Source organism: Passer montanus, unplaced genomic scaffold (assembly GCF_014805655.1).
Source record: "Passer montanus isolate IOZ18808 unplaced genomic scaffold, ASM1480565v1 scaffold7, whole genome shotgun sequence".
Lineage (NCBI taxonomy): Eukaryota > Metazoa > Chordata > Aves > Passeriformes > Passeridae > Passer > Passer montanus.
Window position 1 is genome coordinate 16,747,609 of NW_024372147.1, and position 16,934 is coordinate 16,764,542.

A 16,934-nucleotide genomic window follows, 5' to 3' on the forward strand; every position below is an offset into this window, starting at 1 on the left:
CCACTGTAATGCCTAAGTAAGCAAAGAAGCTGAAAGTATCTTAAAACATCTGCTGATTTACATGAGTGGTATTCTCACACTAACAACTGGTGGTGTATTTATTCTATTGATAAACGGATATGTTGTTATAATTCAAGCCTCAGTTACCCCCACTCTTTTTGGTACATGGTACTGGCACTTTCCCAACCATAAAGTGCAACGGACTTGTGTGTACACTATCAAAGAGAAGAATGATCCAAATAATTTGATGTTTTTTCACATTTACTATACCCCATGGTCCTTCAGAGAGCTGCCACAACCAGTCAAGAATTCTGTCTGATATTACAAACAGAAGAAGTGTGCAGGCTCAGATTCAGAAGCCTAAAGCTTTTTCAGAGCAGAGGTCTGACCTCACACACATGTTCCTCACACAACAGATAAATGTTTATTTTCGCAAAGTAGCCAAATAAGTTTATTTTAAAATTCTTCTAATTATCCAGAGAAAATCCTGGTACAATTATGAAAAGGCCACAAAAGTTACTAGACAAAGAGGTAATATTCTACAGACTGATGCGCAGAAAAAAATTCATGAGTACTCTGGCATCCAAGAAGGCCTCAAAGTAATCTAACACAGCATTCATTTCATACAGTTCACAAAATCTTCTATAAACAAGTAGCATTCAAAGGGCCAAAATTAAAGCTAGAAACTTTAGTGGCTCATGAGATGATTGGGATCTGCCACATCTAATATTTAAATTAAAAATTATTAGCAGTTACATGGCTGATATTTAGATTTCTATAAAAAATTTTTTTTCCTTCCAATTAATTTTTATCTCCATAAGTCAGAGAAAATTACCTAGGCAGAGATAAAAAACAATTTTAACAACTTATTTGCAACAGATGGCTAGAATGCTTCTTATAATATATATATATATATATATACACACACACACACATAATACAACGAAACTCAGCTTGAGTCAAGAACATGAGATTAGGGTACTGCATGGAAACATAGAAACTTTGCTGGTCAAATTTGTAAGAAAACAAAGGGTTCCTTTCTTAGTTTGAGTTGATACACATATCTTAGAGAACCTGCCTAGAGAGAGTCTACTCACTGCTACTATTCCTACAACTTTGTCATAGTACTAACAGAAACCAAGCAATACATTCTGCTGCAAAGACAAATAGTATTTTTATCTTCAGACTGTAGTTTTGTTACACCAACAATAAGTGCTGAGCAGCCACAAACCAAAACAAATCAGGAAATTAATGTGCCCCAAATTTAACCCTCTTGTCAGCTTTTCTTCTGCTGGAAGAGTTTTTTTATCCAAACTTTCCACAATCAGCTTGAGGTAGTTTTTTGGTTAAAAATCTATGCACTAAGTTATTCTCATCTTACTAATTAGGATACACAAAAGGAAAAAATAAAACTAATGTGATAGTAAAATAGCTAGCTAGTTCATTTTATGCCCCAAACACTTCACAAAATATCTTCAAATAAGTGAATCTTATATTAAACATTAACCCCACATCGTGCATATCTAAAATAACCTGGTCAGAGAGTACTGCACTCTGATAAAAAGGAAACAGTAACTGAATCCAGACTGTTCCAATTCACACTGAAGATTCTGATGGATATAGTAAAAAAGGAACAAATAAGCAGCATAAGACAACTTCACTGTAGACTAGTTTTCCTAATGTAATTTTTTGCTCTTAGCAGCCAGTTTAGGGTCAAGAGAATTCTCTGGTCTCACAATCTTTTAGGGCAGGAGAAAAAATAAAATAAAATTTAAAACCCAGCAAGAATATCACCTGATATATCTACAAAGAAACTTCACTGAGATGATATGCTAAATAAGTAATACATACCATATAATGGTTAATTTTATCCTTAAAGATTGAATGCTATTCTGAGTATTTCTTAAATACACATCTATGCCTCCTTACTGCAGAAGAGCATAATAAAACTTGCAGATCCTCTACTGAGTTGGAAAACAAAAGAAGGAAAAGGCCTATTAAGGCTGATTAATTATTAAATTATGATATACATACAAAATACTTTTAAAGTGTTTTAATATGTTTCATTTTTACTGCTTTATCTAGGTAACCTAGTAAACTGGAGGCTATTACCGTGAATACACCCCTCTCTTCTTTTCTCAGCTTCTAAGTAGAGTATTTAGAAGTTTTGTTACGCTCTGCAGTAAACCAGCAGAAATTATTCAGGGTGCTCATTACTGTTAACAAATTCTACAAAAGTAAAGGATGGACACTATTTTCAGTGTGCTGTGCTTGAAGCTTTATCATTCACAGTTACAGTTCCCTCAATGCACACCCCAACACAGAGAACAACAAAAAAATAAAACATCTAAAGCAGTTTTAGGTACTGCTCAGCTGTCTGAAGCAGCCATTAGACACTGAATACCGTCACACAAAATCATGCCCTTTAGGGCATACACTAAGAACTCATAACTAAAAGATACTGAGAAAGTACTGCAAGAGCAGGAAACACAAAGCATTTAACAAGACAAAGAGATCACAGAACAGCTGAGGTCAGAAGGGACCTCAATATTTTGTCAGAACAATCAAGCAAAATACATATTTTCAATCTGTTTCTTCCTGTAATTATTGAGAGCTGGGCGACTTTCCGTGATTTATGCTTTTAGATATATAGACATTCAAATACTTCATGTTTTTCTCAAAGAAGTCCTTATCCTTTCAGATTGTTTTCTTCATGCTTCATTTCCCCTTCCATCCCTCCCAGCCCAACAATTATGCCAAATTCTGACCACTTTAAACTGAGCAATAAATAATTATTATTCAATAAATAATGCTAAAATGTAAGCCTGAGACATGCTTCCCATAAGTAGTTATCAGGAATTTCGTAATGACTGAAGCCCATGATCAATCTGAATTCACCATTCTTTTCCAATCCTTACTGAACACCAAGAGAGTTTATTTATGTCATCTTCAGTTGTCTGAAATGAAGTTGAATGGCCCTGAGAGGCACAGTTGTCTTGCAAGACTGCAGCTCCTAGCTCCATCTTGCTCTATACAAGGACTATTGAAACTTCTGATCAAGTCACCCACTTTCAGAAGTTGCCCTCTCAAATGTCACACAAGTTTGGTGGTAACTCTGCGTACCAGGACAGCTGAAGTAGTTCCTACCTCCTGTGATCCTCATCTCCTTGCAGAAACAGGGCTGAACAGCTTGAAAACCAGTTCCTGAACTGCTAGACTGCCACTCAATGTATTCATGAGAACTACCAACAACATTATTTTACCCATCTTTATGTACTAATTACAAGCTGTTATGGTTCAGGAGGAATTACAAACAGCTTGGCAGTCCCAACAACTTCTGCAACAAGGGCAGGACAAAACATTTAAGCTGAAATGCATCACAGTTTTATCTGCTATCAAGTATTTTACTTCCCAGAAAACATGGAAGTGTTCTTAGCCGGTTGTAGTCCCAAGCAGGTATTTTTACTCCAGAATATGAGCATCTTGTGTCATTTCAGCCAACACATATTAAAGCAGAATATATAGAAAAAAGGTTATTCTGCGATTTGCATGCAATTACCCAAAAAGCCCCCTCAAGTATTTTAAGACAAATAGGATAAACCAAGGACATTCTTCCTTACTTAATTCACAATTAGAATTAAAAATCATACTCTTGAAAGAAGCTGGAAATAGGAATAAAAAGCTAAGTATTCTTGGTTAATGGGTAATTGCAACAATTTTAAGCATATTGCTTAAAAAAAGATCTTTCTCCATAACTGGTAAGTATTCAATATTTTTTTGAGACTTCTAAATGCTCAAGAAATCAGTTCCAAACATTACACCATTACTTGCTAGGAATAAGCTTAACTTAAACAAAAGCAACATATGCTCCTCAAAAAGTAAGGGAAAATTTTACTGAATAAAAATGCAAATATGCATTTTAGCAGCCTTGAATTTATTAATCTGATAGGTTTAATTTCCATTTTCCTGCATCAGCTTTATTTATAAAGTGTCGTGCCCTATAAATATGCTGTTATTTTCTATAGTCAAGCACCCTCTTAACAAATCTTCTCATTAATATGTAAATTTAAAGTCAATCGGTCTTCTCCCTGACAGCGCCATGAATTCCTAGTGCACTGTATAATCGGCTTTGACTTGGCATCCACTATTTATCATCAAAGATGTCAGTTAGAAAAATTATGGAAAATGCACTGCAATTGATATGACTGCAATCTACTTTGTCAACACTTAATTGTTCCTCAAATCATACATTTACATATAAACAGCCTAAATACTGATCCATAATGATGCAAATAAACTAAATTAAAAATCTCTTCTACTGCACAAGATGGCCTGTTGTATGATGAGTTCATTTAAGAACGTATTGACAAAGGCATGCATTTCAACTAGCAACACAAAAAAAATCTGCTAATTAAATTGCTGAGTAGGTAGACAAACTAAATTTTACATTGAAGATCTTGAAAGTGAAAACAAAGTGTTATTAATACTATACTACTGATGACTAATTTAAGGCTGGCACAGGCAGTATTTTCACACACATCACATTCCTAGAGCAGAAGCCACAGCAGCAACTGTCATCCATCCAGTTTCAGTGAAAGAAGAATTAGAGTCTTAAATAAACCAAATCCCCTCAAAAACTCCAACCTCTCATTCTAAGACAGGAGGTCATCCTCTTCTTCAACTTTCCTTTTGTCCAATTACAGACTAAAACTGGCTGAAACATATAGTGGGACTGTAGCTTAGGATAAACCAGATTATCAATTTTGATTCTCTCTAAATGTCAAAGAAGAATGCAAGTTGACTTCTTCCAATAATCAACATGTAATAAACACTGCCTCAAGGACATTAGGAAAGCATATAACAGAAATATCTTATTATCTAAAAATATTTTCCTTATTTTAAGCAATGTTATGGGAAGATGTGTTCTTATAACCAATTTACTTTTCATAAAAAAGGAAAAAGGGTGTTTCAGAATCTAACTAGTAGCCCAGAAATACAATTCTACTTCAGATATTTTTGCTATATTCATTATAATCCCTGTTTTTTTAAGAAGTTAATATAATCATAAACTAAACCAGACTGAACTGTTTGTCCAAATATATCTCCTTGTAATTAATTTCACACAATAAATTACACATATATTAACACAGAATGGCACTGTATTTCCATTTTTTCCCAGGTAAAGGATATTAAAAGACAGTTATAAAGAACTCATTGATAGAGTGATCGTTAATGTCATTCCCTATTCCAATGTTGAAACAAGGAATCTTAAAAAAATTGTTAATGCGCTAGGTATAAATGACAATAATCTGCACTAAAATGAACATTTTTAAACATGAATGGGTTTCCAATTAAATGGTAAAACTTAACACTAGTAACGTCCCCAAGCCTTTAATAAACACAAACAACCAGACTTGTAGAGCAATTTTAAACAGTTCTGTCCAGAAGTAATCTTTTAATTTAAAATGTCATTCAGAGTTAGATCTCTATTGAAATAATGTTAACAGCATACATTTCTTGAGCTGTGCCCTTTTTACTGTAAGAAGTGACAGAATTTGTGACTTGAAAACCTATTTTATAATTTTTTAAAAGTATACTCATAGTTACACAATAGAAATGAAAATAACCACCTAATTTTTTACATTTCACATTTTAAATACATATGTTCAAGTCTTCACACAGTGCCTCAGCACATTAACAAAGCCTAGACAAGTAGTGTAATGCATAACAAGTTTGTTATGCAGTGGTTCTGGGTATCTGCAATATAAGTAGAGCCTACCCAGTTTCAGGACAGAATGGCAAACACTTCTGATTCTGACTCACGTAAAATTGTCTAAAGCAAAAAGCAACATGGCTTAAAGAACCACAGAAAAAGAGTCTCTCTGCTACCCATGGGATGTGCCACACATAAATAAGAAAAGGCTATAACCTGGAAGGAGAATTCTCAGGCTCTGAAGAAAGGTAGACGCCTTGTGTCAGTGAAATCTTAGAGAGCTGACTTACATATTTGATCTCAGTTTTTACTAAATTCTCCATAGAAATGCATCTTAAAAGAGAAAATAAATCCAACAATGGAAATAATTCAGAATGCAGGCTCACAACAGTCATTTAAGAAGTTGTAAACTTACCTTCCAAGGACTTAAAAACTGAGTACGCGCATACCGGGTTAACATGTGGATTATGACAACTTGACCCCACTCTTCCACATCAACCAGCAAGTTACAGAGCTTTCGGTAGTTCTTGTGAATCAGATCTATTCTATCTGGACACACCTCCTCAAATGCCATCACCACACTCCCAGCTACCAGCTAGAAAACAAAATATAATCCAGAAGGTCAGTATTAGGTATACAGTTAGACCACAAGTGAGAATCAGAATTAATACTAGCAATTCTCAGCAATTTCAAATTATTTCTATTCAGCAAAAACAAACAAAACAACAACAAAAAAGCAAAGCCACAGAAACGGCTTTATTATCTTATTTAAAGTAGAATTGGGGTAAGGTTATTAGAACAGAGAAAACACTTGCTGTTTCTATTGCAGACATAAATCTTAGCTCCCAGCCCTGAAGACACAGTGCAATGTAAGCATAATTTTTTTTTTTCTTACAGATTTAGCTTCCAAATAAATTAACAGAGAACTTGCAATTAACTCAGAAGTAACAGGAAACAACAAGAAGTAAAATGTATGCCCAGCAAGATCTTCTGAGATTCTATCAACACTAGCCTGGTCAAAGTAAAGAAGAACTGGGCATTACTGGAATTCAAACTTCTCTCTCAATATAGTAGAATTAACTGTCACAGAAAATTTTATATTTATATTTTCATGAACACACTCCTCCTCCCCTCTCCCCCGCAAATAATTTCTGCATGTTGTTTAGCACTTCCTTAACAGTTACATAATTGAAGGAATTCATTGTTTATATCCTGCTACGTTCTCACACAATTTTTTGCCTTCATAAGAAACATCTCTTTATTCATGCATAAAGATTATCATACTATAACTACAAAACAGCTTTGTTTTTATGAGAAAATTAAATAGATTATCAATATTCCAGCACCTCAAGGATTACTGAAATCTACTGCCTGGATATTTTCTTTTAAAATAATGGGAGGAAATATATATTGGAGTTCCAGTTAAAATTCTGTCAGCAGGTTACTTTTAAGAAAAGATCAAAAGCTGACCATGCCTTATAAGGACATATAATTGTGTGCCTAGAATTAGTGTTCTTTCTCTTCTAATTGCTTTAATTAAGATTTGTTTTGTGTCAGAGTACATGTTAAGTCAAACAACTAAAATGATGATACTTTATATGAAGCAGCTGATATGTATGCAGTTAGCATGCATGCAGTATAGCCTTCTGGCAGCAAATTAATGTCATATTCTATCCGAGCACTTGGGATTTGCATTTCAACCTCTATAATTTCCCCAATGACTTAAAGTAAGCAATTAAATAGAAGTGCAGTTTATTGAAATGGTACTTTTTGAGAAATATTAAATACAATGATATTCATATGTTACATTTTTCTCCCTGTATTTGGCTGACATGTGGTTTATTAGTATGCGCTCAACACTACAATTGAAAGAAAACAGCTCAGAAGATAGTCTTGCTATTATGCTAAACAAGTCTCAGGCTCTGTGGGGATTTTATGAATTACCAATAAGAATAAACGTGAAGTTGCATTTATTGTCTCCAGCCTCATCCACATACTGGTACCTGCTGGTCCCAATAAGAATGGAACTCATTCCAAGGAACAAAATCTGATTATTTGATACAGCTAAATACACTTTACATCTAAAATAATTTACTGTAGCACAAAAACAAAAGCTCTTTTTTATCTGTTGTTGTACTAATCTTTCTTCTTAATAATGTGCTGCACCAGTAACCTATCTGTAATTAAAAACTGTGGAGAGTTGATGCTAAGGTGGGTGTTCAAAGCTCAGCAGAAGGCAGTGATTAATCCCAGACCTGTCCTGAGTAGGTATTCATTTAAGCCACAGAAGCTGTGAAGCTTTCCCGCTGGAAAAGTGCGAAGTCCTTTTACCAGAATGCAGAACTCTGAACTACAGCTAAGGTCAGCTTGCAGAGGACAATGTGACAGACTTGAAGCTTTAGATGAAAGAGATAATACTTTAAGACCGCACAGAGAGACTTTTTGTAGGTTACTGTTTCACATCAGAGACAAGAGAGAGATTGACACATATCAGTTTATGACTATCAGAATAGTCACAGTCTAATGGCTAAAAATACTCTTTTAGGTTCATAGGTGAAGGTCAACACAGATTTCCAACAGTAATTCTAAAGAGAACACCCTTGTCTTTTACTATTAGTAGTTCAGTACACACATTTTGCTGTATTTCTTTTTTATTTGGATATGATTTAGCTTGAAAGCTGACAAAAATACATATAACACTAACTTGGATAATTTAAAACTGAGAATATAACCTATAAACACTGCTGGCTTTTTAAAAGCTCAGTTACTATGAATAAAGCACAACAACTTAATACAAAGAAAGAGTCAAAGTGGAATACAGGAATTTGAAACAATTACTTATTTCAATTTACATCTATCTCCTACTCAAGTTTACAATGACCATGCTGTCACTTGTGAACACTTAAAAGACATTAGTAAAAAAATTGAACCTATGCTGTGAAATGCAAGAGGTGCACTGGATAAACAAGCATTTTATTCCTGTGGCAAGTCCCTAGGTTTACAAGTCAATATAGGAACTGCCATTCATCATGACATTATTAAGATCATGCCTCTCTCCCCATTATTGTATTTTCTAAAATTTGGCTTTTCATTTGAAAGTGGAAAAAAAAAAGTAAGAATGTGACAGACTGAAAATACACTGGTAACAAGCAGATTTCTCTGAGCAAATTTCCTAAGGCTTTCTTAATAAGAGATTATTTTCTAGTCTACACTGTTTCCCCTATAGTATGATCCTACTATATATCTAAACATCAGTGGAACAGCTAATAATCTTTGTTTATTAAATGCTCAACATTCCATAAAAGTATTTAAAATTAAAACAAAATGATTCAATCAGAATATAAAACCAAAAAATATCAGTTTCTAAAAAACAGTCAGTTAATTTCCATCTCACTGTGTCAATAGTAGCTTTTTGTATAAGGAGAAAATATAAATCACTCCAACAAAACTAGCAATGAGCTCATCAAATTCAAATGCTGCTTTCCATTTATGTATTTTTTATATTAAAGCAATAAACATGGTTCATTTGTCTTCCACTAGGTGCCACATTTTTCTGTGCTGTTGCTATGAACTTCAGCCATTAGCTGTGCTCCAAGGTAAACTATATGAACCATCAACAAAAGTGACACCCAATCTATGGAGTTCATATTTTCTCCAGATTATCTATGCTAGTTGACAAGCTGGTAATGAAAAAAATCACACTAAGCAAATGGTTCCTCTAATAACAATAAATTTTCTATAAAATTATGAAGGGTACAAAACGTTTCCTTGCATCTATTTTGTCATGAATTCTAATTAACGTTGTGAAAACCTGAGAGTGCTGGGTCATCACAAGAAGTGCATCGAGGTTTGATTGATAATACAGTGCAAGTTGGCCCATGCTGCCACGATTCTTCTCTCTTAAATTAATGGCCACCCCACCTGCCCTAATCATACAGCCCAAATGACATTCCCCTTCTTATTTCAATTTTCTGGAGGCAAGGAAAGAGGAAAAGATCAGTCATTTATCTTCTAATAGCTGGATAATAGATCTATCACAACAAAACATCTGCACAAACTCAGTAATTTTTCCAACAAAACTGAAGCATTTGCCATCATAAAATCAATAAGTTAAGAAAACACTGTCTTACCCACACATTTGGCTTCTAAACTAAAATATTACATTATCAGCTGAAGACTACTGTTGAACAGAAAAGTATCCACCTCTCTTTTTCCATTATGCCCAAATACACTGCTTTAGTGTAAGTGCAAGATCTTCATCACAAAGCCATCACCAATTCCTAGGATGATTTTTTAATCAAAGAAATGTCACTGAGAAAGAATCTGCACTTCATCTGGTAGCCATGCAGTCTGCAAAAGAAATCTCTAAACTCACATATGCAAATATGTGAGTATAGATGCAAATAAGGTCTTTTCAGCCCCAAAAAGGAGTTAATACAAAGTTACATGTTATCATTAATAGACAATTATAACACCACAACAAAATAATAAATTCATTATAAAAGAGGTATGTACCCATACAAAATAAAATCTGATCAAAGCTAGAGACATAAATCAGCAATAAATTTGGGCATTTTTAATATACCCATCATCCATACAAATATATCCCAACTACATCCTGCCTTCCTTTATTGATTAAGTTTTTAATATATTTGGGATACTTTAATTTAGACTGTGGAATGCAAGTCACAAGTTCTTTTTGCTTTACAGGTTTGGATAACAGGCATGATTCCTTTTCAATGCCAACATGGATTTTAATTTTTTTTTTTACCTGCTATAACTCAGATACCATTAATGAACTTGATTTTCATTGTTGTTTACCCAGCATTGTAAAACACACGGGCTGCTAACTACAGTCCTTTACAGTATCTTTTTCTTCCAAAAGAAACTTTTGCAACAAACCTTGCCTTAACCTATATGTTAAACTAGGTTACCACTGAACAGAAAAAAGAGAACTAGTGTGAAGCAATACAGAATCAACTAAAAAGAAAAGAGAACTAGTTTGCTCTACAATATCCAGTTATAGTTTCACACATGACTAGCCATATTACTTTCAGAGAAAATTATTTTAGCATAGAATACAAGCATGCTCTTATTTTCCCTTCTATATAAAATTGCATCAACTGCTCAACTACCTAGAATTACTAGAAAAACAAAAGGAGGAGGTATTCATGCTCTTGTACCTGTTTATAAAAATGTTAGGTACTTGTAAAGCAAGGGTAAAACCACAACTAGGAGTTTATAGGCCTCAATAATAAAAACACTTGTAAACATCTTAACTGTTTAAAATTTAAATTCACTTGCAAAAAATCACAGATTGGTTGGTAGACTCTAATTCCTAGTCAGCTACCCTTGAGGGTATGTTAACAATGGCTTGCACTTGATAATTTTGCATTTTAGATTAACCAAGAGCTTGCATTTTAATTGAATCTTTGTGTTAAGACACTCTACTCCTAGAGTGATTTTTCATTTATCTCACCAGAAATTTTAATGAAGTGCTGGGTTAAGGTTATATCTCATCTCATTTTAAGTTTTGCTTACCTCAGCTTATATTAAAATCTACTACTGATTGAGATCTAAAAAAAAAATAAACACATCCTACATTGTCTAAAAAAGGACTTAATTTTACTATAGTAAAATTCTCCTCCAGATAATGTCTTGCTATTTCAAATGTAAAATTAGTCTGGCTAATTGAAATATATTGTGTCTTTTCTGTGTAGCAAAAACTGCATTAATAACATACAACAGCATGTTCACTCTGAAAAAACCTCCTGGTTTACAGAAATTTAGAGGCATCTATACTTATTACCTATTCTACCTCTAACACAGAGATTATGCCAGTAAATTTCAAAAATCCTGCCTGAGGTCAAATAGCTACAGAAAATAAAGATTTTGAGTAAAAGTTTACTTCTCATTAAAGTGCAGTATCAAATATCACCTGAATAATATCAGACTGTTATATACATAGTTAATGTTACTAATTACATTCTCCCTCCAAACATGGATAAAAAAATCAAGCTGATTAAAAAGAAATAAAAATTATAAAAATGATAATCAAATATATAATTAGAAAAAATATAATCAAAATAACCAATAATCAATCAACAGTGGATTATCTCAGATCCAGTGATTAATATACAATATATTATGACTTGTCTGAGAATTATCAGCCCTTAAGTACATAGATGTGCCAAAAGTAACTTGACATTTCCATCAAGTTAAAAAAGTTGGAAAATCATTGATATTCAATTAAGTCACTAGGACTCTCCCACTCTGAGAGTCCTATTAAAAAAACTATTTAATGAACAAACTGATTTGTTGACATTAGAGCTAGCAGGAGATGACAACTGATATTAATGTAAGGGAATGGCTCGGTTTAAGTAGAAGAAATCCAAAGATTTCAAACATTTGTGGTTCTAGTTCCACATTATGACCCTACAGATTTCAGGCACCTTGACTGTCAAACGGACAACAGGAGCTCCAAAAAGCTGAGACATTCCACTAATCAAGTACAGGCACTTCATAAGTCTATGACCAAAAGCTGTTGTTTTACAGTTTGGTCCAATTTAAAGAATTCCTATGGCAGCAAATGGATCTAACTTTCTTCAGTATGACCGCAAAATACTTTCTAAAATGTTTATCTTTTTTATGTATGTTGAAGGAGCTTTCTTTTTTAGGATAAGTGTATGAAGTGAAGATTCTCCCAGAGAATTCAAGAAGATTAATTGAATTGACACATATTTCCCCAGAATGTAGCCTTATTAAACCTATTAAGTCATCAGCCTAAGGCCACATATGTACACACCTGTACTTAAGGACCACCACCTATAAGCAGCTGCATCTCCTCCAATTTTAAAGGCTGAATCCAGCTACAAATGGCACTCTTGATTTCTCCACTGTGAGCAAATTGCTGTTTTCCAATTAGGGGCAAAGAATAAGCTTATTCAGATTGGAGTTACCTGCTAATAAAACACTTGTGCACTATGCACTTTCTGTTAAATGTGGAGGCTTTCTGGGAACATTCAGTGGTACATGACAAAAGATAACTACTTAAGATAAAGTTTTGTCATGCTAGAGTAGTCCTTCCAAAGCTATGAAAGATTAAACAGTCATCCATTTTAGACCACCACAAGCTGTGGAGTCCGGGGTAAAAGAGCACACTTAGATGCAGAGAGCCTTAAAGAGAGATCTGTATGTTTTCTTTCTGAAATAATTAGTCTTCATGTTAGTTCCCAAACTAGTAAGACTTCTGAAGCAGAGATGTCAGCTCAGACTGGAAGCAGGTCTCACTAGGGAATAGACAAAGAGGGATCAGAGGGAGCAAAAAAGTTGTAGCAGTTAACCAAGTATGTCTCCAAACAAGCCCAGCAGACCTAAGTCTAGTCTATAATTTTCAGCTACTGCTTCAGCTGGTATCTTTATAAGTATGGTGTCCAGTACGCAGCATATGAGCCCCATAGGCAATGAGCCCATTACCTCCTCATGAGTAATTCCAAATTCCAAGGAGATAAAAGATTCAAACTTACTCTATACTTCTTTTGTTAAAGTAAATGTGTAAATGACTAGGCATGGGATAACCATTTACCATATGCTATAAGGCCTAAGAAACAGAGTACAAACTCAGGGATTTTACTTTTTTTTTTTTGTAGTTTTTAGCCCTCTATTCCTCCACTAGTATTAACAACCTGATCCCACATTCACAGACTGCAGGAGCATGAATCATTAAACAAAATACATGAAGAACCTCTGCAGGTGCAGCTTCACACAAGCTCAAAGGCATCTGTCAAATCAAGCACACATGCAGTCAGGAGACCTAACTGATTTACTGTCTGCTGAGCCACTAAGCTCTAACACACCTCTTTCAGCAACCCTTCAGCGGCAGCTACAGGATGTCTTTTAGCCAACAGCACCTTTTTATGCTCTGAACACCTCGACTGTCTAGAACAGGATACAGTCCTGGATACTGTATCCTGGAGGATACAATTGTAAGTGTTACAAAAAGACTTGGAAAACAGCAGATGAAGCAACACACTATCTGGTACTGAGTAAGACTTTCACTTAGTCAATAAGGATTACATTCATTAAATTAGTGATCTGAATAAGAAGAACATGAGAATGTTTTAACTCAAAAATCTGGTTTCTCTTACTTTGATTCTTTGGTCAATTAGCTTTCTAGTTCACAAGTGGGAAACATATTTGCAAAATAAAATTAACTAAAGATTGTGAGACATCCAGGAAAACCTGTAGCTATACAGGACCCGTTAAATATAACAGGAGTGTTAAATTTACAGAAATTATGCCAGAACATCTCTTTATTTACCAGAGTAGAAATGAAGATACTGGCAAGAACAAACAACTGCACAGCAAATATAATTTTTTAACAACTATACACACTGCAAGATAGACGGACATCGCTGTGTACCATACACAAGCAATTTATTCCTACACTACTACAAATTTACTGAAATCATCAAACTAATTTCCCAATGAAAAAGTGCATATAAAAACTTATAAACACTTGCACACTGATTCGTATTATTATATAACTTTGATTTTCAAAATAAAGTTTAAAGAAGCATACATAAAACACATGCTAACAAAAATATTAATTAACAGATTCATGATGCAAGTAAAATTACATCTTATTAAAGGAGAGTCACTATGACAGTCATACTATAAATGCATAAATACACAATGATACTTATGTCTAAAACATACAAAATCACATTGGCAATGGTTAGGAAAGTGTATAACTTATTGCTGAATGACGGTCTCAGGAGTAAACTATAAAAATATATGCATTCTGTCAAAAATCTGTTTCTTACCGTACTTCTATCCTTCAAAAGCTTTTCTATCACTTCAATCAACATTTCCTTTTGCTCTGGATCAAGACTAGAAGGAAAAATAAAATTATTTTAACTAATTTGATCAGACGTATACAAAATTAAAGCAGGTTTGATTTTTGACCTTTAGACACAAACTAGGAACAAAGAACTTGAAGAAACCACTTCCAGAAAAATCAAATATTCCAAAGAACTCATTGTAAAGGAACTTGGCTGAAAGTAGGTTAGGAGTATAAAATTAAATTTAAAATGTAATTTTATCTTATACCCTTCATGTGTGTTCTATGGGAAACTTAAACTCATAATAAAAAAACATTAAGACAGGGTAACCAACACGAAAGAGAACTTGACTGAACTTCAGATGTTATGTGACAAGGTTCTCACTGCTCTTGCAGAAATTAACTTCAGCATGAATACAATTCAGTGGTGAATGAACATCAGGACAAAGAAGATTCATACTTTTATTATCTAATTATCAACATAAAGCTTTGAGTAAGACACTTCTAAGTTAATCACAAAAAAAAATCACTTTTAAGTTAAACACTAATTTTAGTCAGAAGCATTGGAACTCAAAAATGTGGACATTGTATTCCAGTGTATCTATACAAAGTTGGTGTGCAAGCTAATGGAAAATAGACTGCGTCCTAAATAAATAGAAAAGCAGAGGAAAAGCAAAAGTTGCAAGCAACAACCTTTGTAGTGTCTTTTCACATTACAAGAGCAGAGAAAAACCTGCCAGAAATATCCACGATCGTCAAACTTGCTTCTTAGGCAAGTAAGGACAAACTTTTCACTCCAGCTGTCTCCCCTTCATGGATCTATACAGCACAGAAGAATTAAAAGCCAAATCAAAAGAAAATACAAAGTGAATACAAAGACCCTTAGAGATATGTAGTTCTACCCTTTGAAAAGTCATTTCAACATGGATAAAATTACAGGTAAGTGAGAGAGTACTTGGTCATTATTGCATACTTCAGTTTTAATGCTGAGTGATGGACTGCCCTAATGCACAGTATATCATTCCAGGTAAAGATTCACAAAGTCATTATCTGGCTGAGTACTCCTTCACTAAGGCTCTAAGACCTAACAACATCAGAACACACAAAATGCGTAACAGAACTTTGTTAGAAATTACCATCATCATAAGCAACACAACAGTACATTGTTCCATAAGTACTTTCATAATTGCCTTTCATTCCAACTTCTATTTTTGTAAAAAGAGTTTTACTGGATCTTCTGTCAAGGACCAAAACCTTCAGAGGAAAAGCCAAAAGTCTCTGAAAAAGTTTTTATTTCATATTTTTAAAAATTGGCAAAAAATTTTGAGAGAAAGGAATACTTAAAAAAAAAACACAAAAAAAAAAAACTTGAGCAAAACCGTATTTTATGTGATCAAGAAACTCTTCAGAAAGGTGTCCAATAAATGAATTTACTGTTCCTCCCCCTCCACTGTCCTAGTATTTAAGACAAGAAAGGGATAATTTTCAAAGAGAAAATAAAAGAAGAGGCTAAAGATGTCTATGATTTCCTCCCATTATGACTTTTAGTACTAGTATGGAACCTAGTAATACTAGTGATAGGAAGTGGTCCGTCTCCAAACCTCACTGCAAACATAGTATAGTTTTCAACTGATAGACAGAAACTACTAATATCTTTAAAATGCATTCTTAAATAAAGTAAGCAAAAGATCTGACATCTGCAGTGATGAAATTACTTCAACATAACTGGCAATATTGACTGCATTGGACACAAATGTTGTGTCAGACTATGTCTGAAATCTTTTCTGTTTGATATGTAAGATTCCTGCTGCTAGGATTGACTGAACTGCTAATAAACAAGCTCTTCTAGGGCAGACATCCATCCAAACACCATGACACTAAATACAGGAAAGACTGGTGTATCGAACTTGCATCCAGAACCCTGACTAGAGTACTAACTAAAATACAGAGCTATCAAACAGGCAGAGAAGCTGGGAAAACCAAAAAGCAAATGGAGCATACAGATATATTAGAATAAACTGTTACTACTTCTGACTTAAATGGTTGCAGAAGATGGAGTAGCTAGATGTAGGAGAGTGTATTAACTGTTTAGTTTTACTTTAAAAATCCATCCCTTCTGGATTCTGATTCTGACCAACTTAAAAATAAGTATTCTGAAATTACTTACTTGTTGCAGAAGGCCAATAGTCAGCCTTGCCACCAATGTATGATCAGTATTGCTGAATTGTCTAGCTATCAGTCATGAACATTTTTAAACACGGTATACAGAGATGGCCTGTTAACTACTACCTATTCTTAATTGCTGCCAAGCCAACTGGGTCTACCTGTGGGCAGGTTAATTTGACAGCCTCTTCACCAGTTCCCAATACTGCTGCTTCC

General features: G+C 34.1%; 1 protein-coding gene across 3 annotated transcripts in view; it reads right to left on the reverse strand.

The window, feature by feature from the left end:
- AP3B1 (adaptor related protein complex 3 subunit beta 1) overlaps positions 1-16,934 on the reverse strand; it is a 152,566-nt gene that overhangs the window by 106,499 nt on the left and 29,133 nt on the right. For all 3 annotated transcript variants that reach the window (XM_039729697.1, XM_039729695.1, XM_039729698.1), the window contains exons 6-7: positions 14,539-14,605; positions 6,129-6,308 (exon numbers count right to left, since the gene is read on the reverse strand). In XM_039729697.1, the coding sequence (XP_039585631.1) occupies positions 6,129-6,308; positions 14,539-14,605 (247 nt within the window). The remainder of the gene's footprint in view (positions 1-6,128; positions 6,309-14,538; positions 14,606-16,934) is intronic.